This window comes from Chenopodium quinoa, unplaced genomic scaffold, assembly GCF_001683475.1.
Source record: "Chenopodium quinoa cultivar QQ74 unplaced genomic scaffold, ASM168347v1, whole genome shotgun sequence".
Classification (NCBI taxonomy): domain Eukaryota; kingdom Viridiplantae; phylum Streptophyta; class Magnoliopsida; order Caryophyllales; family Amaranthaceae; genus Chenopodium; species Chenopodium quinoa.
Genome location: NW_018744304.1, coordinates 6,079,680 through 6,104,838, shown reverse-complemented (window position 1 = coordinate 6,104,838; position 25,159 = coordinate 6,079,680). Strand labels below are relative to the sequence as shown.

The 25,159-nt window shown below is 36.7% G+C and overlaps 1 protein-coding gene and 1 long non-coding RNA gene across 3 annotated transcripts; one reads left to right on the top strand and one right to left on the bottom strand.

The window, feature by feature from the left end:
• The first annotated feature begins 20,147 nt into the window (after positions 1–20,147).
• LOC110695747 lies at positions 20,148–22,642 on the top strand. 2 transcript variants are annotated; one of them, XR_002506201.1, is made up of 5 exons: positions 20,148–20,417; positions 21,149–21,298; positions 21,383–21,494; positions 21,584–22,100; positions 22,296–22,642. It is a non-coding gene; the product is annotated as an uncharacterized LOC110695747 (long non-coding RNA). The 2 variants fall into 2 exon arrangements; XR_002506200.1 differs by having other exon boundaries at positions 21,383–22,100.
• Positions 22,643–23,820: 1,178 nt separating this feature from the next.
• LOC110695853 lies at positions 23,821–24,417 on the bottom strand. Its single transcript, XM_021873078.1, has one exon. The coding sequence runs from the start codon at positions 24,415–24,417 to the stop codon at positions 23,821–23,823; it is 597 nt and encodes a 198-aa protein (XP_021728770.1).
• Between the last annotated feature and the right edge of the window lie 742 nt (positions 24,418–25,159).

Below are 25,159 nucleotides of genomic sequence, written 5' to 3'. Positions count from 1 at the left end.
AAATCTAAATATATTCCACTTTGTACAAAACAAGGATTCTAAAAAGGAGTAGTTTTATTCAATTTCAAACTCTTTGAAACATAATTATCAATCCTAACTCCATTAGGATTTAAGAGAACCTTGTAGAATATTCTAAAAGACTATAATCAATCCTAATAGCTTTAGGAATAATAATTAATAATAGGCCCTCCTCTAGATCATTGGGCCTCTAGATCATTGGGCCGTAGGTAAAACCAAACCGGGCCTAGTTTAGTATTTTGGTCATAACTTCCTCATTATTCATCGAAATTGGGCTTATAATATATCGTTGGAAAGGTCTTTTCAAGCCCTATCCAACTACACTTTAATTGGACCCTTATCATGGACCAAACTAAACTGGAATGCACGTTTTTCATAAATTAGGTAAGAAAAGAAATATTTTCAAAAAAAGAAAGAAGAGATATTTTAATAAAAACATCCTCATCACTAGACTTTTCACACTTTCGCTTTGTTCGATAATAAAATGGCATGAAAGGTATTCATCACTGGGTTTGGTTTTAGGGAGACACATTTGGGTGTCTACAGAAGCCCCCACTTTGACTGAGTTTGGAGAAACGCAAGTTTTGAAAACAGTAGTCAAAGTATCGATAGGGACGGAGACTGATTCAGAACGTTCGGCGATTCTAAATAATTCTTGTAACGCCGATACCTGCAAAATAGCGTTAGTTAAAACAGATAAAAGAGTTAAGAAACGCGTATCTTGCACCGTCGAGCACACGTCTCTAAAGGTAACCAATTTGTTGCTGTTGTTGTGATAACCTTCCGCAAGCTAGGGAACGCGATCCTGCTGTTTGTTTTGACGATCTTCTACAAGCTAGAGAATACCGCCTGAAGACTGCTACGCCTATAACTGCCTCCAATTTCGGCGTGATAGTCTTCAAAAAGACCACTGCTTGTTGATCCTTAATGCTGCTTGAATTTTGCTGTTGATGCTTTGGGTGATGACAATCCTCTTTTCTTTGGGAATAGTTGCCAACACAACTCTTGTATGATGTATGACAATCCTATTTAGGGAAAGTTGTCAATGCTTCGTAACAATCCATCCTTGGAAATGTTGCCACGATGAAGCGACAATCCGTATTTCGGAAAATTTGCCAAAATCCAATTTTGGGTAAAGTTGCCAATGCTTCATAACAATCTGTCATAAGAACTTTGCTATGATCGACAATCCACATCTTGGAATATAACTCTTGAAAGTAATCCACCTTGGAAATTTGCAAACGCTATGCGACAATCCTTTTAGGAAAATATTGCCACTATTGACAATCCGTGTCTTGGAACATTTGCGAAAAAGAGTCGATCGACAATCCACTTCTGGAAAATTTTTCACTTACTGAAATGAATGACAATCCACATTGAGGAACCTTTGCCGAAACTTATGATGAATAGATACCTACGACAATCCTTTGGGAAATTTTGCCATAGGGAACTGGGTGTATGACAATCCAATCTCAGAAAACTTGCCAACGATGACAATTCGAACTTAGAAAAAATTGCCAAACAGAGAAGGAGCACGACAATCCACGCTTGGAAACTTTGCAAAAGATAACAATCCAATCTTGGAAAAATTGTCGTCGAAGAAGAATGCGCGACAATCCATATTTTGGAAATATTTTAAGTTGGGGATGACAATCCAATCTTGGAAAAATTGTCGTATAAGTGATGCGCTTGCTTTTGAACCGATGCCTTGGTGCTTGTAATGAGCCAATGCTTAGGCGCTTAAGCTAAGTGAGACACTTTTTTGTCAGGTCAATAATTTACTACGATTGTAATCGAGCCAACTACTAACCATGTCAATTTGCTTATAGGGGCTAACTTGCATACCAAGGAACCTGAAATTGCTGTATGAGGTCGAAATGACCATTTTAAGAGGCTTCGAGTTCTGTCGCTGCTGAAATATCGCTGGCACCAAGAATTGGCTCTGTCGCCAGACGCTGGGATCTAGCGCTAGACGCTAAACTTTGTCGCCAGACGACAGATGTTGTCGCCAAGCGACAGCCTTGTCGTCTGGTGCTGGAGTCGGGTCTTCCCTATTTTGCTCTTGCTGCCACTGTTGCTTGGTTTTGCTCCGAACTTTGAACTAGGTCGTTTCCTTTCAACCAAATCCGCTCAAATATTTTGTAAATTAAAGCTCTTCATCTCTAAAATACTGATCTATGTAACTCCTCTTATCTTGGAGGAATCTCCTGTGTCATATTCGCGGTTTTTTTTTGAAAAAAAATCCAGGAATGTCCTCTCTTGCTGGGATGCACCTGCATTTACATCTTTGACTATAGGACTTTGCTTATCTTTCTTTAGGGTTGACCTAAGACTTAGTGTTGCTTGACTCATTGACTTGACATGACTCTAGGTATAAACTTGACTCACTATGATTGACTGACTTGAGGTTGACTCGACTCGATGTGACTCGTGTGTGCGTAGTGTTGACTCATGAAACTCGATATGTACATGACTCGAAATGCAGAAAAACAAAAATTTCTGTCATTTTTTTGGAGGGTACCGACTTTCTCCCGAAAAAGAAAGATGCAAAAAAAAAAAAAAAAAAGAAGCGAAGTTTTTTAAGGTGCATGTTGAATGAGCTTAATCTGTTAATGTTGTCTCTAATAGTACAAGGATTGTAACATCTTAGACTATCTTAGTTGACTCAATAATGAAAGTATGTAGGTGACTTAGGCACAGAGGATAAGCACTTCATACTTCGTGATGCGATAACGATTACAAGTGATGAGATATTTTGATATGACAAGGCATACTTCAATGTCATGTTAAGATCTCATGGAAAAGGGTTCCTCAGGGGAAGACTATTTGGACATGTATCTACACAGTGTGTAAAAGTGACACTGAGGTTAGGCTGCAAGGGCTAAGTGTGTGGAAAATATATTGAAAAGAGTCAAATAATGGTGACTCTTAGGCTGGGTAAGCTAATGATATAAGGATCAAGCCCCCAAGTCTAGCTCTAAGTAAATAGGAATGAGCATAGGGGATCCCATTATATGATCATAATGTGTGAATGTGAATATGAATGCATGTTTGTTACGGCCGCACCTCGATGTGAGGTTGCCTACGTTTCCGTTAGGAATCAGGCCGAACGTAGCTCTAGCCGAACCTCGCACAAGTGTGTGTATACCTCATAAAGGTCTTTTTAAGGGTTGTAACGTGGTTAGGCTAAAGGTAGAAGAAGAAGGGGATAAAAGGCTTAAGACCCTAAGTAAGCCCCCAAGGTGTGCAACTTTGCTTTTGAATATTTGTATTTTCATGCTTGAGGTTTCTCACTCTTTTTTAGCTTGGTTTTTTGTTTTTTTTTTTTTTTTTTTTTGCTTTAGCATTTATTTTATTTTTATAAGTGTGGGCAATCCCGATCATGCGTCTATTACTCACTTGGCATTCATGTTTCTCAAGCACGATACCGAGCACTCGATAAGAGACGCAATCCGAGACGTGTTCTTATCAAAGATATTTTCATATCAAAGACATTGGAACACTTTCCCTTTTTATACACTTTTATTATTATTTTTTTTTGCTTATTTTTATTCTTTTGATATACTCAAGCTTTTGTTCTTTGAAGATTGCATAAGTTGCACACCATCCCATCCCAAGGTTAGGTAGATATGGGTTGAAAGAGAAAGGTATATCGTTAGACGAGGCTCAAAGTGGTTTATCAAAAAAGGATTGCATATTTTAAGGGTGAAAGGTAATATGATGTGGCTACAAGGGGTGCCTTAAATCATTGGTATACCTTGTGCTTAGTTTGACATGATTTTTTTTTTAAATGCAATGCAATGCAATGATTATATGCAAGGAAATAAATGCTCATTATATTAAAAGGGGAAAAATAAAGAATCTACAAAATTAATCTAAGGGAAAAGAAAGGTTTCTATGCTAGACTTATTAGGGAAAGAAAAAAATGAAAAAGAAATAGAAAAAAAGGTCATGAAATCTTGTTGTTGCAGCTCGCCTCTTGTCTTGTGTTGTTTGCTTCACCATCACCCAGTCTTCTCGTTAGCTAGAGGCAATGGGATCTTATTTGCTTATATGAGATCTTGAAACTTTTAGCATTCATCAGTAGTATGACCGCGTCCTCGATGGTACTTGTAATAAGAGTTGGGATTCCATCTTGAAGATCGATTTTCTGGCGTTGGATCCTCGGTAGGGCCAATAGGTTTAATTAATCCTCGATCGTAGAGACGGTCAAAAGCAGCATCGTAGGTCATTCCAATTGGTGTGAGTTCTCTCCTGGGTTTCTTTTTATATCCTTGATTATTCATAGCTAAGAAACCGTTATGGTCAAAGGTACTAACATTATTACTAGAGTGGGCGTTTTCGGAAGAAGAAGGATTGTCGTTCTTCTTTCCTTTCCAGTCACTGTGGTTACTATTGTTATTTGCTTTTTGCTTTGAGAGGTCATCTTCGATTCCAATACCGATATCATAGACGGCCTTGAAAGTATTCAAATTATGTTGATACTTTAAGTGCTTCGAATACTTCTCTTGGAGATTCTTGATAAACATCCTCACAGATTCTTTTTCATTGGGCACCTCAATCATCTTAGCGGAGGTTTCCCTCCTCTTATTGAAGAAGAAGTTAAGCCTTCATTCTCTTTTTGTCTTAGCATCTCTAGTTGTCTATAATCGGTTTTGACTTGAATATTACACTTATATCTATTAATCAAAGCGTTTACAATAGCATCCCAAGTAGAGGTTTTCTCTTTGTCAAGGGAGAATAAACCATTGTTGGCAAACGGTTTCAAGAGATAAAGAAAACAAGGAATGAAAGACTTTCCTATCAATCCCCTTAATGTTCATTATAGTTTCAAAGGCTCTTAAGTGAAGATAAGGATTGTTTGTTGCCTTGAATTTAGGGATGTCAGTGACATTGAATTTCTGTGGAAGAAGCTTCTTGCCCACCGAGAACCCCTTGTGAACTAATGCCCTAGAACTTGTAGTCACTAGGTAGCTTGCTCAAGCTTTCTTGCATGAGATCCATTTGTTGTTGCTTCACAGGGTCATTGATTTGGAGGTTTAAAATCTTCAACACCTCGGTTATATTAGTGAATTGATTCCTAATTTTGTTGACTTCTTCTTGAGTTACCATTATCTTTTTAGCTTTCCTCTTTTGACGAATCGGTTTATCAAAAAGTAAGACTTGAACAAAGGTGTTGTCCTTGATTAATCGCCCTACAAGACCAAAATCAAAGATTGATAACAACAAAGAAAATATTTGATGTTCTAAATCAACTTTGAGAATAAAATCACCGCAATGATCTTTACAAACGTCTAGACATTAGGTAAGATTACTAAACCTTGAACACAATTGTTTTTGGTTTGTAAACAAGCAAAGAACTAACTTGCTTTCTTGAACATGAATTTAACTAAAATACAAAAGCCATGTCATTATCCTAAATATCTCAAAAAACAAAAATAGGATATATACACAGGTCCATCCCAATATCATTATTATATGGATGGCCTAAACAATAGCAAGTCATTAGAACTACCCAAAATGGGGGCTCCAAGACTTGTGAAATAGCAAGAATGCGCATAACTCGACACATGGGGGCTCCAATATCAACATAAACAAAATGAGATATTCATGTCATTCGAGCTACTTTTGAGAATCACCTAAACTACAAAGGGTTTACGTAGATCTCGAGCCTTGCAATTTTCAAACGTATCACAATGATTTAATAATCATGTTGTTCCTTTGAAAACTAAGTTTGCAACTAAACTTGGCTATTAAACATGTTACATATTCAAGCCATTTTCAAGTTCAACTTCAGAAACTAATCTTAGTGCATAATTGTTGTTCCAATACTTTAATTTACACTAGAGATTAGAGAGTGTGACTAGTATAGAGCAAAAGAAACAAAATCATGATGCATAAAACATACTTGCTCATACGAAAGTTTAGTACTCAATCATTCATAATGAAAATTTTATCAAGACACATTATTTCAGGAGTTAGAATGTAAACAAAAGACTCCTAAATTCTAAATTAAGGAGTCTTCATTATTATCCATTGTTCCACACATTAGAATTTCGCATGGGGGATAACATCTACTTTCTCGAGCTTAAAAACAGTGAAAAAAATTCGAATTCAAAAGAAAGAATTCAAAAGTAGCAAGAATAGACGAAAAAATTTGAACAACATTTCATTTTTCCTTTTACTTGTTCTAATGAATGACCAGTATTACTAGACTTAGCAAAATTTCTTTGTTAAAACTATGAATGGTCAAAAAACGATTTAAACACACTAGTTTAATCGTTTTCAAGATCCTAGTTGTTATCGTAATAAGACGAAACACAAGATTTCTAGACCCATTTCAAGCAACATGAAAGGTCTAATTATTAAAAAAAAAAAAAAAAAAACAAGTCATCGAAGTCACCCAACATTGCGGGCTACAATATTCGATAATATAAAATGGAGGCTCAAAAGCCCGAAGTATAGCCAAACTAATCTAGTTAGATGATGTCTTCAAGAATTCCCTAAACTAACTAGTTTTGTGCAAATCTTGAGATCACAGTTTTATAAGTGAATAATAATAATCGTCGGTTATTTTTATCATTGATTAAACCAATTTTGAAACTTACGCATGAAAAAATAAACTTAAGTCGCAAGAACAAATTCATGCTATTACAAAATTTCATTTATAATTTTAATATATAATTGTTGTTCTAAACACTTCAATTTACATAAAAATTAACAAGTATAGTCTATGTGAGCAAAACAAAAGAGAAATAAAGTTCAAGCACAAAGTCAAAATTAGAACAAAAAAATACATATATGCTTGACATGCTCATACATGATCAATACTTTATCACTTCACATGAAATTTGTTGCAATATATTGCTTAAACATGTCACAACGACAAACAAACAAATTTATGAAAACAAGTCAAATAAAAAACCCCCAAATTCAAAATTTGGGGTTTAATGGTTCGAAAATCGCCTAAATTCAGCCAAGAATGAACGAATTATGGAAAATATGAATAAGGGACGAGATCTACTTCCATTATCTTGAAAAACAAGAAAATCCGAGCTCTTTAGAGAGAGAAAGAAGCAAAAATCGTGAAGGAAGGAGAGAGAAAGAGAAATGAAAAATCGCGCTCAATTCTCTTTTTGCTGACTTAAATGTTGCGCGTGACAGACCAGCGCAACTCCGAACGATGCGCGCTCCAGGCCAACGCGACCTACTGGTCACTAAAATGACCGGTATCCAGATTTTGATCCGTTTGATCATTTTTTCAATGGTTTTTGCTCGTTATTAGACGTAATGGCGCGCAAATTATCAAAATCTTTTAAATTGCTTTGCATTCTGTAAATTATTTCCTTCTTTGTTAGTTTTTTCGCATCATATTTCATGCACACCGTGCTTTGTTCCTTCCCCAAGCATACGTTTTGAACGTTTTTTTCGTAAGAGTGCCTTAAGACGTTCCGTGGTGGTGCTTTACGTAAAAGCACCCATAGGCAAGTTTGTCATTTTACCGTACTGTCGTTACAAATGTCCGGGTTTTTTATTTTTATTTTTTCACATCCAAAGCAAAAAGGAAGGCGTTTTCATGTAGTGTAAAAAATGCAAATGGTGTATCGTACGGCGCAAAATTGTACGGCGTAGGTGTTGCGTAAAATTTCACTTCAGCCCAAGCTTTGCAAGATCTACATCTCGAAACTAAAAGGTAGAGAATTACTGTAGGCGTTAGCTCATGAGTCGACAGGCGCGCCGAACCATTAGGAACAGGCACTTCTTGAATGGAAGCAAATACGGTAGTTAATGCGCTTACTAACTTACCAGACGGTTAGGGTGTCCGACAACCCCCTATATAAAGAAGCGACGAGACGATGTCGCGCCTATGTAGTCACGTGCCCCCAGTCTTGAGACACGTGTACTCATCTTGTGGACAAAACTAGTGAGACTTGCTGACTTTCTTCCTTCTCACTGGATTTGAATATATGCCTCCAGTCTTGAGACATGTAATTCTCCAGTCTTTAATTTCTTGTTTCTTTATCTCTTGAAACCATTTGTCAACAATGGTTCTTTTCTCTTGATAAAGAGAAATCCTCTACTTGGGATGCTATTGTAAACGCTTTCATTAATAGATATAAGTGTAATATTCAAGTCTAAACCGATTATAGACAACTCGAGATGCTAAGACAAAAGGAGAATGAAGGCTTTACTTTTTTCTTAAATAAGTGGAAGGAAACCTCCGCTAAGATGATTGAGGTTCCCATTGAAAAAGAATCTGTGAGGATGTTTATCAAGAATCTCCAAGAGAACTATTTGAAGCATTTAAAGTATCAACATAATTTGAATACTTTCAAGGCCGTCTATGATATCGGTATTGAAATCAAGATGACCTCGCAAAGCAAAAAGTTACTAACAATAGTAACCACGGTGGCTGGAAAGGAAAAAAGAACGACAATCCTTCTTCTTCTGAAAACGCCCACTCTAGTAACAATGTTAGTACCTTTGACCATAAAAGTGTCTTAGCTATGGATAATTAAGGATACAAAAAAAAACCCTAGAGAGGGTTCACACCCATTGGAATGACTTATGATGCTGCTTTTGATCGTCTCTATGATCGTGGATTAATCAAACCTATTGGCCCTACCGAGGATCCAACGCCAGAAAATTGATCTTCGAGATGGAATCCCAACTCTTATTACAAGTACCATCGAGGAAACGGTTATACCACTGATCAATGATACAGGTTTCAAAATCTCATTCAAGATCTTATAGAAGCAAACAAGATCCCATTGCCTCTTGCTAGCGAGAAGACTGGATGATGTCGGAGCAAACGATGCAAGACAAGAGGCGAGCTTCAACGACAAGATTTCATGACCTCTTTTTCTATTTCTTTTTCATTTTTTCCTTTCCCCATTAAGTCTAGCATAGGCACCTTTCTTTTCCCTTAGATTAATTTTGTAGATTCTTTCCCTTAGATTAATTTTGTAGGATCATTATTTTTTTTCCTTTAATAAAATGAGAATTTATTTTCTTGCATATGATCATTTCATTACATTGCAAAAAAATAGAAAAAAAAATCCATGTCAAACTAAGCACAAGGTATACCAATGATTTGAGGCAGCCCTTGTAGCCACATCATATCATCTTTCACCCTTCTAATATGCAATCTTTTTTTATAAACCACTTTGAGCCTCGTCTAACGATAGAACTTTCTTTTTCAACCCACATCTACCTAACTTTGGGATGGGATGGTGTGTAACTTATGCAATTTTCAATTTCATAAAAAGCTTGAGTGATTTCAAAAGATCAAAATAAATTAAAATAACAATAAATAAAAATAAATAAATAAAGTGTACAAAAGGGCAAGTGTTCCAATGTCTTTGACATGAATATGTCTTTGATATGAACACGTCTCAGATTGCATCTCTTATCGAGTGCTCGGTACCGTGCTTGAGAAACATGAATGTCAAGTGAGTGATAGACCGCATGATCAGGATTGTTCACACTTATAAAAATTAAATAAATGCTAAAGCAAAAGAAAGAGCTAAAAAAGAGTAGAAAATCTCAAGCATGAAAATACAAATATTCAATAGCAAAGTTGCACACCTTGGGGGCTCACTAGGGTCTTGAGCCTTTTATCCCCTTCTTCTATAACCTTTAGCCTAACCACGTTACAACCCTTCAAAAGACCTTTTTGAGGTATACACACTTGTCCGAGGTTCGGCTAGAGCTACGTTCGGCCTGATTCCTAACGGATACGTAGGCAACCTCACATCGAGGTGCGGCCATAATAAACATTCATTCATATTCACATTCACACACTTACACCATGATCATATCAAGGGATCTCCTATGCTCATCCCTATCTACTTAGAGCTAGACTTGAGGGCTTGATCCCTACATTATTAGCTTACCCAGCCTAAGAGTCACCACCATTTGACTCTTTTCAATATATCTTTCCATACACTTAGCCTTTGTGGCCTAAATTTAGTGTCACTTTCACACACTGCACAGATACATGACCAAATATACTTCCCTTAGGAACCCTTTGTCATGAAATCTTAACACAACGCTGAAGCATACCTTGTCATATCAAGATCGATCATCATTGCATTACAAAGTATGAAGTGCTTAGTCTCCGTGTCTAAGTTACCTACATACTTTCATCATTGAATCAACAATTGAGATAGTCTAGGATGAATTAATCTTTGCACCTTGAGATATAGTATCAACAACATTTGACTAAGCTCATTCAACATGCACCTTCAAACACTTCGATTCTTTTTCGTGTCTTTCCTTTTCGAGAGAAAGTCGGTACCCTCCAAAAAAATGTCGGAAAATTTTTTCTTTTTTGCATTTTCGAGTCGCACGATCACATTACAATGCACACACGAGTCATGTACATATTGAGTCATGTCGTGTTATCACATTGAGTCAACACTAGGTCTTAGGTTAACCCTAAGATAATTAACGATATGAGCAAAGTCCTATAGTCCAAAATATAAATGCAGGTGCATCCCAGCAAGCAAGAACATTCCCGGATTTTTTTCGAAAAAATAAAACCGCGAGTATGACACAGGAGATTCCTCCAACATAAGAGGAGTTACATAGATCAGTAAATTAGAGATGAAGAGCTTTAATTGAAAGGAAACGACCAAGCTCAAAGTTCGGAGCAAAACCAAGCAACAGCAGCAGCAAGAGCAGAATAGGGAAGACCCAACTCCAGCGTCATACGACAAGGCTGACGCCTGACGACAACATCTATCGTCTAGGAATAGAGTTCACCGCCTGGTGCTAGATTCCAGCGTCTGGCGACAGAGCCAATTATTGGCGCCAGCAATATTTCAGTAGCAACAGTGCTCGAAGCCTCTCAGAACGGTTATTTCGACCTCATACAACAATTTTGGGTTCCTTGGTACGCCTGTTAGCCCCTATAAGGAAATTGACATGATTAGTAGTCGGCTCGATTACAATCGTAGTAAGTGATTGACCTGACAAAAAATCGTCTCACTTAGCTTAAGCGCCTAAAACACTGTCTCATTACTATCGCCAAGGCATCAGTTCAAAAGCAAGCGCATCACTTATACGACAATTTTTCCAACATTGGATTGTCATCTCCAACTGACAATATTTCCAAATGAGGATTGTCGTGCATCAACTTCAACGACAATTTTTCCAAGATTGGATTCTTATCTCTGGAAAAATTTCCAAGCGTGGATTGTCGTGCTCCTTCTCTGTTTGGCAATTTTTTCCAAATTCGGATTGTCAAAATCTCTGGCAAGTTTTCCGAGATTGGATTGTCATACAAATAGTTCCCTATGATAAAAATTTCCCAAAGTACTGTTGTAGGTCTGTACTCATCATAAATTTTGGCAAAGATTCCTCAACGTGGATTGTCATTCATTTTAGTAAGTGGCAAATTTTCCCGAAGTGGATTGTCGGCCAACTCTTTTTTGCAAATGTTCCAAGACACGGACTGTCAATTGTGGCAATATTTTCCTAAAAGGATTGTCGCATAGCATTGGCAAATTTCCAAGGTGGATTGCTTTCAAGAGTTATATTCTAAGATATGGATTGTCGATCGTAGCAAAGTTCTTATGACAGATTGTTACAAAGCATTGGCAACTTTTCCCAAAATTGGATTTTGGAAAATTTTCTGAGACACGGATTGTCGCTTCATCGTAGCAATATTTCCAAGGATGGTTGTTACGTGGCATTGAAAACTTTCCCTAAATCGAATTTTCATACATCATACAAGAGTTGTGTTGGCAACTATTCCCAAAAAAAAGAGGATTGTCATCACCCAAAGCATCAAAAGCAAAATTCAAGCAACATTAAGGATCAACAAGTAGTGGTCTTTTCGAAGACTATCACGGCGGAATTGGAGGAAGTTACAGGCGTAGCAGTCTTCAGGCGGTATTCTATAGCTTGCAGAAGATCGTCAAAACAAAAAGCAGGATAGCGTTCCCTGGCTTGTAGAAGGTTGTCACAACAACAACAACAACAAATCGGTTATCGTCAGACGTGTGCTCGACGGTGCAAGATACGCGTCTCCTAACTCTCTTATCTATTTAACGCTAGTTTGTAGGTATCGGCGTTACAAGAATGGTTTAGGATCGCAGAACGTTCTGAATCATTCTCTGTCCCTATCGATACTTTGACTTTCGTTTTCAAAACTTGCGTCTCTCCAAACTCAGTCAAAGTGGGGGCTTCTGTAGACACCCAAATGTGTCTCCCCAAAACCAAACCTAGTGATGAATACCTTTCACGTCATTTTATTATCGAACGAGTTGAAAGTGTGGAAAGTTTAGTGTAGCGGATAGTTTTTAATTCTTTTCTTTTTCACTGTTTTTGAAAACCTATTTTAAGAAAACGGTCAATCTAGTTTGGTTTGGTCCATGTCAAGGGTCCAATAATAGAATAGTTGGATGGGGCTTGAAAAGAGATTTTCAACGATATATTATAAGCCCAATTCCGATGAATAATGAGGAAGTTATGGCCAAAATACTAAATTGGGCCCGGTTTGATCTTTATATGCGGCCCAATGATCTAGATGAAGGCCAAATATGGATTTATCATTCCTAATGCAATTAGAATTTATTTTAGTCTTCTAGATTCTTCTAGAAGGTTCTTTTCATTCCTAATTCAATTAGCATTGATAAATTGACTTTGGTTGACTTTTTAGAGTTTTAATCAGAATAAAAGAGTGTTTTTAAGGAAAATACGATTTTGCCCTTCTGTACGGCTATATTTTATCAAAATTAAGAAAACGCGTGAAAAAGGCTATTAGCGCCTGACGCCAGTTATTAGCGCTTGGCGCTGCCTGGCGCTAATGTCCAGCGTCTAGCGCCAATAGTGTTTAATTCTCGTTGAAACTCTGATTCGTTTTTTATCACATCCGGCTGATTTTCTCTATAAATAGCCTCCTAAAACCTCTGTTTTCAATCATCAATTCTCTAGTTTTCTTATTCTATCTAGTTTTCAAGGTTCTCTCTCTCTCTCTTTTCTAAACTAGCCTTTTGCATACAAAATTCCGCATCCACAAGATCTAGAAACACCTAGCCAAATTCGAAGTTGCCTTCGCCCTAGACGTGAAAGGTTTGATTTCTGAGGGTTTGGTCCCAAATCTAGTCTAAACTTTCTTAAATTTCATTTATTTAATTTAATTGTTTGATTATTATTTTCCTTGAAGTTACTAACGCGTGTATTTTGTTATTAGAAAGAGGTACGAGGCATTTAAGTAAGTGCTTTAATTGATTTATTGATATTATGATATAGAAATCATGTCTAAGTATTTATGATTCCTAGTGTTATGTTAGGGCATTTTGATCTTCCTAGTATCATGTTTAGGGTAACAACTAAAATTTCTAATATCAAATATGCTTATTGTGATTCCTGCAATGCTTCATATTCTTTTCTAATATCATGTTAGTATCATGTTAGGGCTATATATTTGATCTCTTTTGCTTATTGACATGCTAAGGTTTGTTATTCATCTTGTTAGTATCATGCCTAGGATCTTGCTATTATTATGCTTTAACATGATTATTTTAATTATTATTATTATTATGATTGTGATTATTTTTATTATTATGATTATTATGTTGCTTGATTATTATTTATTGTTATTGCTTGATCACACCTTTTATGCATGTTTAAAGAGAATTGGTACTTGTAATCATGCTTAATAAGATAATTAATGATCTTGTTTAGGGTTAATTTGATTATAATTCAAGTGATCGCCAATAATAGATTTATTTGTGCATTATATTCAACCAACATATATTAAACAGGTTTAGGGTTAAACCTATTGATTGCATGTTAGTCAAAAAGCGCACATGAATACGATCAGAATAAAGTAGAGGCCTACTATTAGGGTAGGTTCAATCTCTTTTAGGTTGGATTTGTACCTTCATCCCCGAACTACCAGTCATGGTTCCAGACCTATTGGAGTTGACGATCTCTTGGATCGTTAAGGGGTGTAACCTTCACCCTGTGAATGGTTTCCAAGTTCATAAAACTTGTTGGCGACTCTTTTGCTCTATCTTCCTTCCCTTTGGACGCCACCGTACTTTAGTGTATGATCACAGTGGGGTTCAAGCTAGGGATAATGCTTGAAATATTCCCTACAATACTAAAATCCCCTTTTCATCATTTTTACTTTGTTAAATTTAGGCTAAAGTTTCAATGACATATCGAGGGACTTTAGACCAACGATGAAACGATTGAGAGGAAATTGTCCCCTTTTATTGTTTTTTAAAACTTATCTCTTCTCATGACTTGACATCACCCAGAACATCTTTAATTGTAAAAGTGTTCTACAAATGCAAGGGATCAATCTAGATTCTTTAGCGCGTTGAGACTAGAAATAAATTTTTCTAGCCTAAATAGCTACTTGTTTCAAACACTTAGCGAACCAAGGATCGTTTCGACATCCTTAACATTTCTGAAAGATTCTTTATTCTTAGGGAACTTCACAAAATGAGTCTCGGATTTATTTCCTTGACTACTTTGATCATTGTCTTTTCTAGACTCGATCAAATTGGGGGATAACTGTAGACACATACTTTTGACCTTTTGTCCTGAAAGGAAGTGCGATGATGTTACAAAAATCCGCTCTTCATGCTAGATCAAAGTTGAAGTGTTTATGAACTATGAAAAGAATTATGAAGTAATTATAAACCCATATTTGAGACCTTATATTAGATCCTTTTCTGGTTACTAATAAGGTGTAAAACATGTTCATACATATTTAAACTTGATTAATAACGGACCTAAATGCGACAAATGCTATGATTGGATCCAATGGAACCTACATCGTTGAAAAACCAAGCACAACAGGTAAAACAACCATCAAATTCCCATTCAAGGCTTATACATATGGATATCCCTTTCAAAGAGATTTCCAACGGTATATTATAATCCCTATTCCGAGCCAAAACGAAGAAGTTATGATCAAAACACTAAATCGGGCCCTAAAACCGACACCCTTGCACTCCAACGGCCATAACTTTTGATCCATAACATATTTTAACCTAATTTTAACAGCATTGGAAATAAGACATTTATATCTTTCCAATGATATCTCACACTCCTTAATCCATTTCCGCAATCAAAAGTTATGGAAGTTTTAAAAACGCGTTTTGTATAAGTTAAACCGCAAACCAGCGCAACTCAATCATTTGCGCGCGCGACTCATTGAGATGCACGCGGCACCCAGCGCGACTCAGAGAGTTGTACGCGCCACCTGAAGGCGCGGCTCTAAAACCCTAAACCTAGATCCCTACGCCTATAAATAGGGGTCTTCGTTCAGCATTACGGGGACCGGAAAAATCAGAATTAAAACCCTGTTATTCTCAAAACCCTAATCTCTCTACTTCTCCTACTATCATAATAATTTTTCTTCTCTATTCCCAAATACTTTCAAACCCTAATTGATTCCATGAAGTCCTTGGAGGTACGAAGAAGAAAGAAAGTCCATAAACACATTAAAATGGGGATTTAACATAAAAGAAGAACGGTTAGTTTCCTGAGCACTTAGATAAATCACTTTTCTTTTATTTTTTTAAATAACTTTAATTTATTAATTAGTGTTGTTTGATCACTTTAAACATAATATTAATTAATTAATTCACATAGTATTCTTTCGTTAATCAAGACTAGAATTTGAATAATTAATTGTTGTTTTATCACTTAAGACAAGGCGAATCTTGTTTATTTATTGTTTTGTCACGAATATTATTAAATGAGAATAACGAATTTTGCAATGTAATTCCTATGTGATTAATGCTTGTAAATAAAATCAACTAACATAATTTTAGGTATCACGTTGCACATATTGTTTAGTAATGAAATTGTGAAAAAGGAAGAGCTAGTAGAGGTCGTACTAGGGATAGAATAGTGATTCCTCCCTAAAAGGAACGGTAATTTAGTAACCTCGCTCTCGAACTCATTTATGGTTTATGTAGACCAATTTAGGCATGGGTAAACTTATGATTCGTGCTAATTATTCCATGAACTCTACATGGACGAAAGGCATGAACGAGGTTTATGAGTTTTCCTAAAACTCATTGGTGACTCCTACTTGTTTCTTACAAAAAAGCGTGATGAGAGTATCATTTCTAATTCAAGGTCTCCCAAACTGTCAGGAATTCAAATCCTACTACACCCTAACAAGGGTAAAGTCCTAGGCTTCTAAAGGGCCAATGGGCATTTAAGGAGAGGACCCCTTACGATGGGAACCCCTTCCTTACAACCGCCAGGAGTTTATTGATCTCGACCTATATTGTCTCAATTTTCTCTGTTGAGAAGTTCTGCTTTTTTGGCCTCACTAGCTTGAATTTCCTATCAACATTCAGCTTATGCACCATCACGTCGAGGTGAATCCCAGGCATTTCATTTTCGAATCCATGTCGGCTTCTATTTTCACTGTCCGGCTAGGATCACCTGGATGAAGTTTGACTTGCACTATTTCTCGTCTTGGTGTTGGCCTTGGTACTGTTACCGACCTCTGTAGACACCCAAATGTGTCTCCCCAAAACCAAACCCAGTGATGAATACCTTTCACGTCATTTGATTATCGAACGAAGTGAAAGTGTGAAAAGTCTAGTGATGTGGTTGTTGAAAATATTTCTTCTTTCACTCTATTTACGAAAAAAGTCTGCCCAATTTAGTTTGATCCATGATAAGGCTCTAATAATAGTGTAGTTGGATTGGGCTTGAAAAGAGCTTTCCAACGATATATTATAAGCCCAATTCCGATGAATAATGAGGAAGTTATGGATTAAATTAAATTAGGCCCAAAATGAATTTATATGTTGCCCAATGATCTAGAGGAGGGCCTATTAATTATTATTCCTAAAGTTATTAGGATTGATTTTAATCTTCTAGAATATCTAGAAGTTTCTTTTAAATTCTAATGAGATTAGGATTAATAATTATATTTCATCTTGAATAAAATATGTGATTTGTCACAAAAATGATTTTAATCTGATCAACATGGAATTAGCTGCTGAATCGTATTAATAAGAGGATTCCGCGTGAAAAGCGCGTTTTAGTTCTGACTTAGCGCAAGACGACAAGTCTGTTGCCTGGCGCTGAGCCTGTTGTCTAGCGCTAACTCCTGCCGTTGGCAACAAGAGGTATTTCATTCCGAATATGACTTGATTTGTTTTCGGTGTGTTTTTTCTATAAATGGGGGTCGTATCTCCACAGTTTGAAACATTCAAAATCATCATCCCTCTCTAATCTCAAGCTAGAAGCTTTCTTTCTCTCTATTCTTTTTCTAAGCCTTCCCCTTTTACAAAATTCCACATTCATTAGTTCTAGACACACCTAGCCAAGTTCGAAGTTGCCTTCGCCCTAGACGTGAAAGATTGATAATTTCTGAGGATTTGGTTCCAAATCCCTATTTCAATCATTTAATTTTATTGTTTTGATTTATTATTTTCCTTGAAGTTACTAACGCATGTATTTTTTTATTAGAAAGAGATACGAGGCATCCAAGTAAGTAATTTAATTGATTATTCTTTTCATAAGGAAATCATGATTTAATTATGTTAATTCCTAGTATCATGTTTAGGGTAATAACTAAGATTTCTAATATCATGTATGTTTCTATGGGTTGCTTCTTATCTTCTTATATCATGTTAGTATCATCTTAGGGATAAAGCTTTGATTTTTATTGTTTAGTGACATGCTAGGATTTGTATTAATTATGTTAGTATCATGCCTAGGATCTTGCTATGTTATTATGCTTTCATGAGATTAAGATTATTATGATGATGATGATTTATTGTATCAAAATATTTTTTATGTTGCTTGATATTATATTATTATTGTTATTGCTTGATCAAGCCTTTTATGCATGTTTAAAGGGAATTTGTACTTGTAATCACGCTTAGTAAGATAATTAATAATCTTGTTTAAGCTAATATGATTATAATTCAAGTGATCGCCAATAATAGATTTGTTTGTGCATTAATATTCAACCAACATAGATTAAACATGTTTAGGGTTAATCTATTGATTGCATGTTAGTCATAAAGCGCACATGAATGCGAGAAGAATCTAGTAGAGGCCTATTATTAGGGCAGGTTCAATCTCTTTTAGGTTGAATTTGTACCTTCATCCCTGAAAATCCAGTCATGGCTCCAGATCACTATGGAGTTAGAAATCTCATGGATCGTGAAGGGGTGTAACCTTCACCCTGTGAACGGTTTACAAGTTCCTAAAACTTGTTGGCGACTCTTTTACTCTAGCTTCCTTCTCTTTGGACGCCACCATGCTTAAGTGTATGATCACAGTGGGGCTCAAGTTTGGGATGCTTGAAATATTCCCTACAACCGCGTATCGAAGTTTTCCATCGACAAATCTCGAGCCGATGAATCCCTGTCCCTTTACGGGCTATTTGCAATTGGGATTTCTCGCACCGAATTCTTCAAAGCAGCCACATAGCAAGACTTTGCCATTACTTCCCCCCCCCCCCATGTACCTTCTCCACCTTCCCCAAATTTGATACATATGTAATGGTGAGATGATAAGTTGATACCACTTCCTTCACATCGTGTATTACCGATAGTCCAAGGATCGCATTGTATGTCGATAGTACATCTACCACCAGGAATTCTGCCATGACATCCTTGTGGCCACGCCGTCACCAAATCTGACCGGTAAGACTATACTGCCCTCCGGCCTCACTGTTGACCCGTTAAAACCAATCACTGGATAAGACACTTGCGTCAGATCCTGCCTACCTATCATCACACTACAAGAAAAAGGGAAATTAGTAACTGATTTTTGCGACTACCATAATAATCAGTCGCAAAAATTATTTTTGCGACTGAAAAAGACGAGTAGTCGCAAAGTTTGCAACTAATTTTTTAATAGTTGCTACGTAGTCGCTAATTAGCAACTGATTTTTGCGACTACCATAATAATAAGTCGCAAAAAGATGAATAGTCGCAAATTTTGCAGCCGATTTTGCAGTAGTTGTTATGCGGTCGCTAATCTGCGAAACTCTTATAAGTTTTGCGACTAAATTATAGTTGCTGGGTTAACAATTTTAAATTTTTTTTTAAAAAAATTGCGATTGCTATTTGCAACTATTTGATAGTTGCTACCATTGTTGTTAAAATTTATTAAAAGAGAAATAAAAAAAACTATTAAAGGAGAAATTAAAAAGGATTTTTTTGACTTTTACCACAAAAAAAAATCACAAAATTAATTTTTTACTACCAAAACTTTGATTTTATCACCAAAAAAAATTAAAAATTGTTTTTTACCACATGTCGCCAAAAACCTAATCGAAATTTATATATTATTCGATTTTTGTGCCAAATACATGGTCTTTAGGGGTTTTCATACTTTGGATCCAATTTGAGGTCATAATTAACAAAAAATGATCATAATTGTTTCCTTTTGCGAGTCTAAAAATACATCGATTTGCGTGGAATACTCAAAACGACTCATTTTCTATCATTTTTTGTCAATTCTGACCTCAATTTGAATCTACAATGCCAAAATGCTCCCTTAAGCTTATGAAAAACATGTTTTGCGCACGAAAATCGAAGAATTTTTTTTAAACCGTTAGATGTAACGGTTTTCTTTACGGTAGGTTGAAAAAAACAATTTAGTTTTTTTTATGGTAAAATTAAACTTTGGAAAATTTGCAAATTGCAGCCATTTAAAAAAAAATTGCAAATTGCAGCCCAAAAATTCATATAAATTGTAAATTGCAGCCCGATTCAACTTTTTCATCGGTTTACAAGTTGAAAAATCTTCGATTAAGGTTTAGAGGCTATTTTGGCTCTTTGGGATCTGAATTGAGCTCGGAATCAGCAAAAAAAAAAACGCAAGTATCTTGTTTTGCGCAACAAAAATGTATCGATTTGTGGGAAACTGTAAATATGAGACACTTACGTTATTTTTTTGCTAATTCCGAGCTCAATTCGGGTCCCTAAGGGCTAAAATGACCCCTAAAACCTTAACCGAAGATTTTTCAGCATGTAAACCGATGAAAAAATTGAATCGGGCTGCAATTTACAATTTATATGAACTTTTGGGCTGCAACAAAAAAAATGGCTGCAATTTGCAAAATATGAATTTTAAATGACTGCAATTTGCAAATTTTCCTAAAAATTTTAAAATTTTTGGTGGTAATAAATAATTTTGTGTGTTTTTTTGGGTAATAGTGAAAAAAATTCATAAAAAAACCCTTAGTATTACATGTTGTTCCCTCAAACCAAGAACTAAATCGCTCTTTTTTACTTGAGTCATTCATAATACGTAATTACATACTCTTCTTCCTCCAAAAAAAAAAAAAAAAAAAAACAAAACAGAAGGCACTTCAGAGTAATCAATCAACCCGTCGTCGTCGTCTTCATGTGTCGCCGCTGCGCCACCACATCTCCTCCCAGGTTAGTCACGTATTCTTCCCCTTCCTACTGTCCATTCCATCTTTCTCTTACTACAATTGGCCAATTGTGAATTTTAGTTTATCATTGAGTTTTTTTGCCCAATTTTTTAAAATCTAGTTTCCATTGCGATTTGTGAATTGATTTTAATCTAATTAAATTTATTAAATTTCGAGTTGATTTATTTGCGAATTGATTGAATTGATTTTAACTCTGGTTTCCATTGAGAATTGATTTTAATCTGGCTGCCAATTGCAAATTTTAGGATTATCATAGTCAATTAATGAAAAACCTATCAAAATTGATTGATTATGCAAAAAGCCCTAATTATTTTCAATGTAAAGATCCCAAGTTATATTATTCCAACTTTTTTTTCCTCTAAATGTGGTTGATTGGTTAGAGTATGTGAGATATGATCTACAACCACTTATTCAACAATGCTCAATCAAAATCATGAGCTCTTTGAGGTATTCATTTTATGTATCATTCTGCCTCAATATTCTTTAATCTATAAAGTTTTGATTTTTTTTGAGGCTGTTTACATCTATAACTGATCAACCGTTCTTAATAACATTAGTGAATGTTTCTTAGTTAGCCAATACTCAACTTTATTTTGTCTTACTCTCCTTCATAGTTCATACTTCACGCATCACTTGCTAGTGGATTATTTTATTAAATATTCATTGTACTTACAATGGAAACTAAGTCATGTCTACTGTCCTTATCTTTGCCAGCTCTCGTATGGTTGTGCTAGTTCTGTTGCTGCTGAAATCTAATTCTGCAAGCTCCTTGATAGATGATTATGCCCCGAGCCTAGAGACACGTGAACAAGAAGGCCAGATTGCGGATAATAGCAGTGATATCTGGGTTTGCTTATGCTCTAGGTGCTAGAGTATTGTTAGTGAGTTGCTTATACTATTGAATTTGTTATGTCGCTTTCTATTGATATCATCTCTTTTTTTTTACAGCTTCTTATTGACAATATCAGCAGGCCGCACCAAATGTGACTCATTTGCTATTTAAATTTGATCTAGATACCCTGATTGAGCTTACATCCTTACAGCCAAGATTTAATTATAGGTACGGTGACTTTAGGTTTATGTGAATTCTTTGTATTGATTGTTTTGTTCTTATAAGTTTTCTCATCTCTGTACTGATTTGTGATACAGAGTTGCTTAATTATGGTTATTCTTGATATGTTGGATAAACTTTTGAAGCCGGTCATAAATGCATTGCTTCATGAGTGTTTGGGTACTAAAATGGTCATACCCATTTTAGTCTTGGGTAATTCTACCCATTTAAGCTTAAAGGGCATAAAAAGGTCTAAAAGGTCCCAAATAAGTAAAATGCATCAATATAGCCTTCAACGGCCCACATATGTACTTCTAAGGGTTCACTAACACCCACCATGTACTCCTATATATACCCCTCAAGGGGCCAAAGGTAAAGAAGGTCACTCTCATCATCTAAGATGACCATACTCCTTCACTCTCTCCCCTTAACTCCTCTCAATATATTCATTGTTTGGCTACTAACTTTGGCGCCGGAGGCTCCACCCCGGGGCCCACCCCCGGGGCTCGGGGTTCATTTTTCATGTCGATTTAAGGCCCAAATTCGAGGTTCTCAGGCACCCCTTCGAGGCCCAGTTAGCTCATTTTTTGCCGAAACAATGATTATGAATTTCAGGTTAGTCTTTTATTTAGATAGCTACAATGTACCAATACTAGTCTTGAGAGTTTTCAAGTGTTGGTGATTGTTCTTATCTGTAATCTAATTAAGGGTCTTTAATTTTACTTTTTATGCTGGCACATAAGTCCTTTGGTGCATGTTTTATGATTTGAACATTTGAGACCATATTTACTAATACATAGCTTAATGCAGGGAGAATATATGGAAAAACTTGAGGAATATAAGAACAAAGAAATTGAGATAAGCTCCAACAAAGTCTACTTAGAGGTTGTATGTGGGCAAAAGAAAGGAAAAGTTTACGGTTTAGGGAGCGCTTCATAAATGTACTTCAAGAACGATTTGTGGATAACTATTGATCTTTAATATTTGGAGGCATATTTGTATATCGTCATTAGTTCTTATTTGAAGTAGCTTCCTTTATATGGGTGGTAATTTTGAAACAATTAGTCATGTGGTTTAGAATATTATTTTTTATTATATTGATACAAATTGATGATATTTTTGATATTTTAATAAAATTGACATTTTGGTTATTTTAATTTACGCTTGGGAACCCTTTTCTTTTCTTTCGGTGACTGATATTGGTCATCACTAAATTATGGTCTCCAAATATTTATAGTCAATTACAAAAATTTAGTGACTGCAGATTTGTTTTAGAGACTGAATGGTTAGTTGCAAAATAATTGGTCTTAGTAGTCTCTAATCCATCGCAAATTATTAGTCTTGCAGTCGCTAATCCATCACAAAATATTGGTCTCCGTAGTCTTAAATTATTGTCTTCATAGTTGCTTATCCGTCGCAAATATTTTACGACGGACAGTGATTTAGTTGCTAAAATTTTAAAGTTAGTCGCTAAATTGTAGTCACAAAGTCGTTGCAAATCCGTCGCTAAATTTGCGACTATCCAAAAATAAGTCGCAAAAATGAATTTGCGACGAGGTCTTCAGCGACTTGCCAAAGTAGTTGCAAATCCGTCGCAAATTCATTTTTGCGACGGATTTGCGACGAATTTGGCCGTCGCTAATTCGCCTTTTTCTTGTAGTGTCATTTAATTGAATGCCTGCAAAAATAGGACATTAGCTGACCTGCCTCCATCCACCAAGACCCGCTTGATGTCGGCCCCGTTGATCGTCGTTATCAGCATTAGGGGATCATCGTGCAAAAAGACAATTCCCCTTGCATCCTCTTTTGTAAACATCACATCAGGTATTCATGCCGGTCGAGGGTGGCTGTCGGCATCCAATGCATTCACTATGTTGTGGTGCTCCGAAAAATGCTTCTATGCTCCACTTATTGTTCCTTCGTGAATTGGCCCACCAATTATCACTTCAATCTTCTTCCCAATTGACAATGGTGGTTTCACACCATCTCCTTGCCGACTTATTTTCACCTGCTGCCTTTAAGGCCTTGCCTCTATTTGATGACGCTCTGGCTGCCGATATGGTGGTGGTTCCCCCCGCATGTAGCTGGTATTAAGTCAAATGACCCTTTTTATCAGCTATTCAATGTTATCTTTCAATTGCGTGCACTCTTTAGTATAGTGCCCGACATCTCGGTGGAACATGCAATACTTCGTAGCATCTCTTCCCTTGGCTTTCATGGGCATAGGTTTCACCCATCCCTCCCTGTTCTAGTTGACTGAGTATATGGCAGCCTTGGGCGTATTCAGCAGAGTGTATGCACTGTATTGCATCGGTGCTTTTGCACCTCTAACCTTCTACCGATTTCCTCCTCCCCTCATTGGGGCCGGATTTTTCGGCCTTCCACTTCTTGAGGCTGCCCCCTCAGATGAATGCGGTACTTTATTGGCCAGGACAACTCGGCTACTTGTTTTCATCAACTCTTCGCTCTTTATATAATCATGAGCTATGTTAAAAGCTGCTTCCACTGTCGGAATTTTTTTTTTTCTTGTTAGGTACCGCTTGAACTCAGAGTCATTCAAGCCATTCATTAGTGCCATAACGGCTATCTCCTGCTGCAACTTTGGAATTGTGTTTGCCTCATTATAGAACCTCCTGATGTAGTCCTTTAGAGACTCTTCCGCTTTCTGCCCTATAGCCATTAACTCCCATGAGGTTCTCTGCCAAACACTGTTGCTGATATATTGCCCCACGAACATTTTTGTTAGCCTTTCAAAGCTATCCACCGTACCACTTTCCAGGTTATTGAACCAATCGTCTACTGCCCCGGTTAAGGTGGTCGAAAAGACCTTGCACCAAACCGCGTCTGAGTTGGTGTACAAAATTATACGTCCCTCAAAGGACATTATGAAGCTGCTTGGATCACCTCTTCCATCATATTTGCATGTTGACATTTTAATCTTTTCCATCGACTGATCCAAAATTTCCTGTGTAAACGGCAATGCCCTCAGCTGAACAATGTTCGAATCACCCCTGCCTTTCATTCGGCGACCTTCTCTGCCGCTGATTTCTGGTGTTAACGGCACAACTAGAGGATTGTGCCTCTGTCTCTTGAGAGATTGCATGTGTCCCTTGAGGCGACATTTCTCTACGGGGTTGCCTCGATGAGTTTACTGCTTGATTGATTTGACTATTTAGATTTACAATGGGCACCCCTCCTGCAGCCCTGGTGGTTCCTGCCTCGGCTTCCTTTCTTTTCTTGCTCAGGGCTGACATTACCTTGGCCACTATCTCCAAATCCTCCGGGGTAAACTCGGACATGAGATCTGCCACTACAACAATATGCCGCTCTGGAGTTATAGGCATATTAAATTGATTTTCCTCCAAAGTGTGGGTTTCATCTTCTATTTCCACCTCCGGCAGTGCTCCAGCTCTAGGGTTGATTATCCTACTTGCTCCATTGTTACTTCCAAGTGTTTCTTTGACCAACCATAACTTCTCTGCGTGAGGTCCTTAGGCGATAGAAGTAATCACTATCCCCTCCTTCTAGCGCCAAATTGTTCCAATTCAGATCCGATTGTCCGTATCTGAGATCCGTGAACACCCTATCGTCTGGCTACACACCTACACATGAAGAGAAGATTAGCTAACCCCATGGTGAATCCGGGGATAACCACTCCGATGATAAACTTAGAA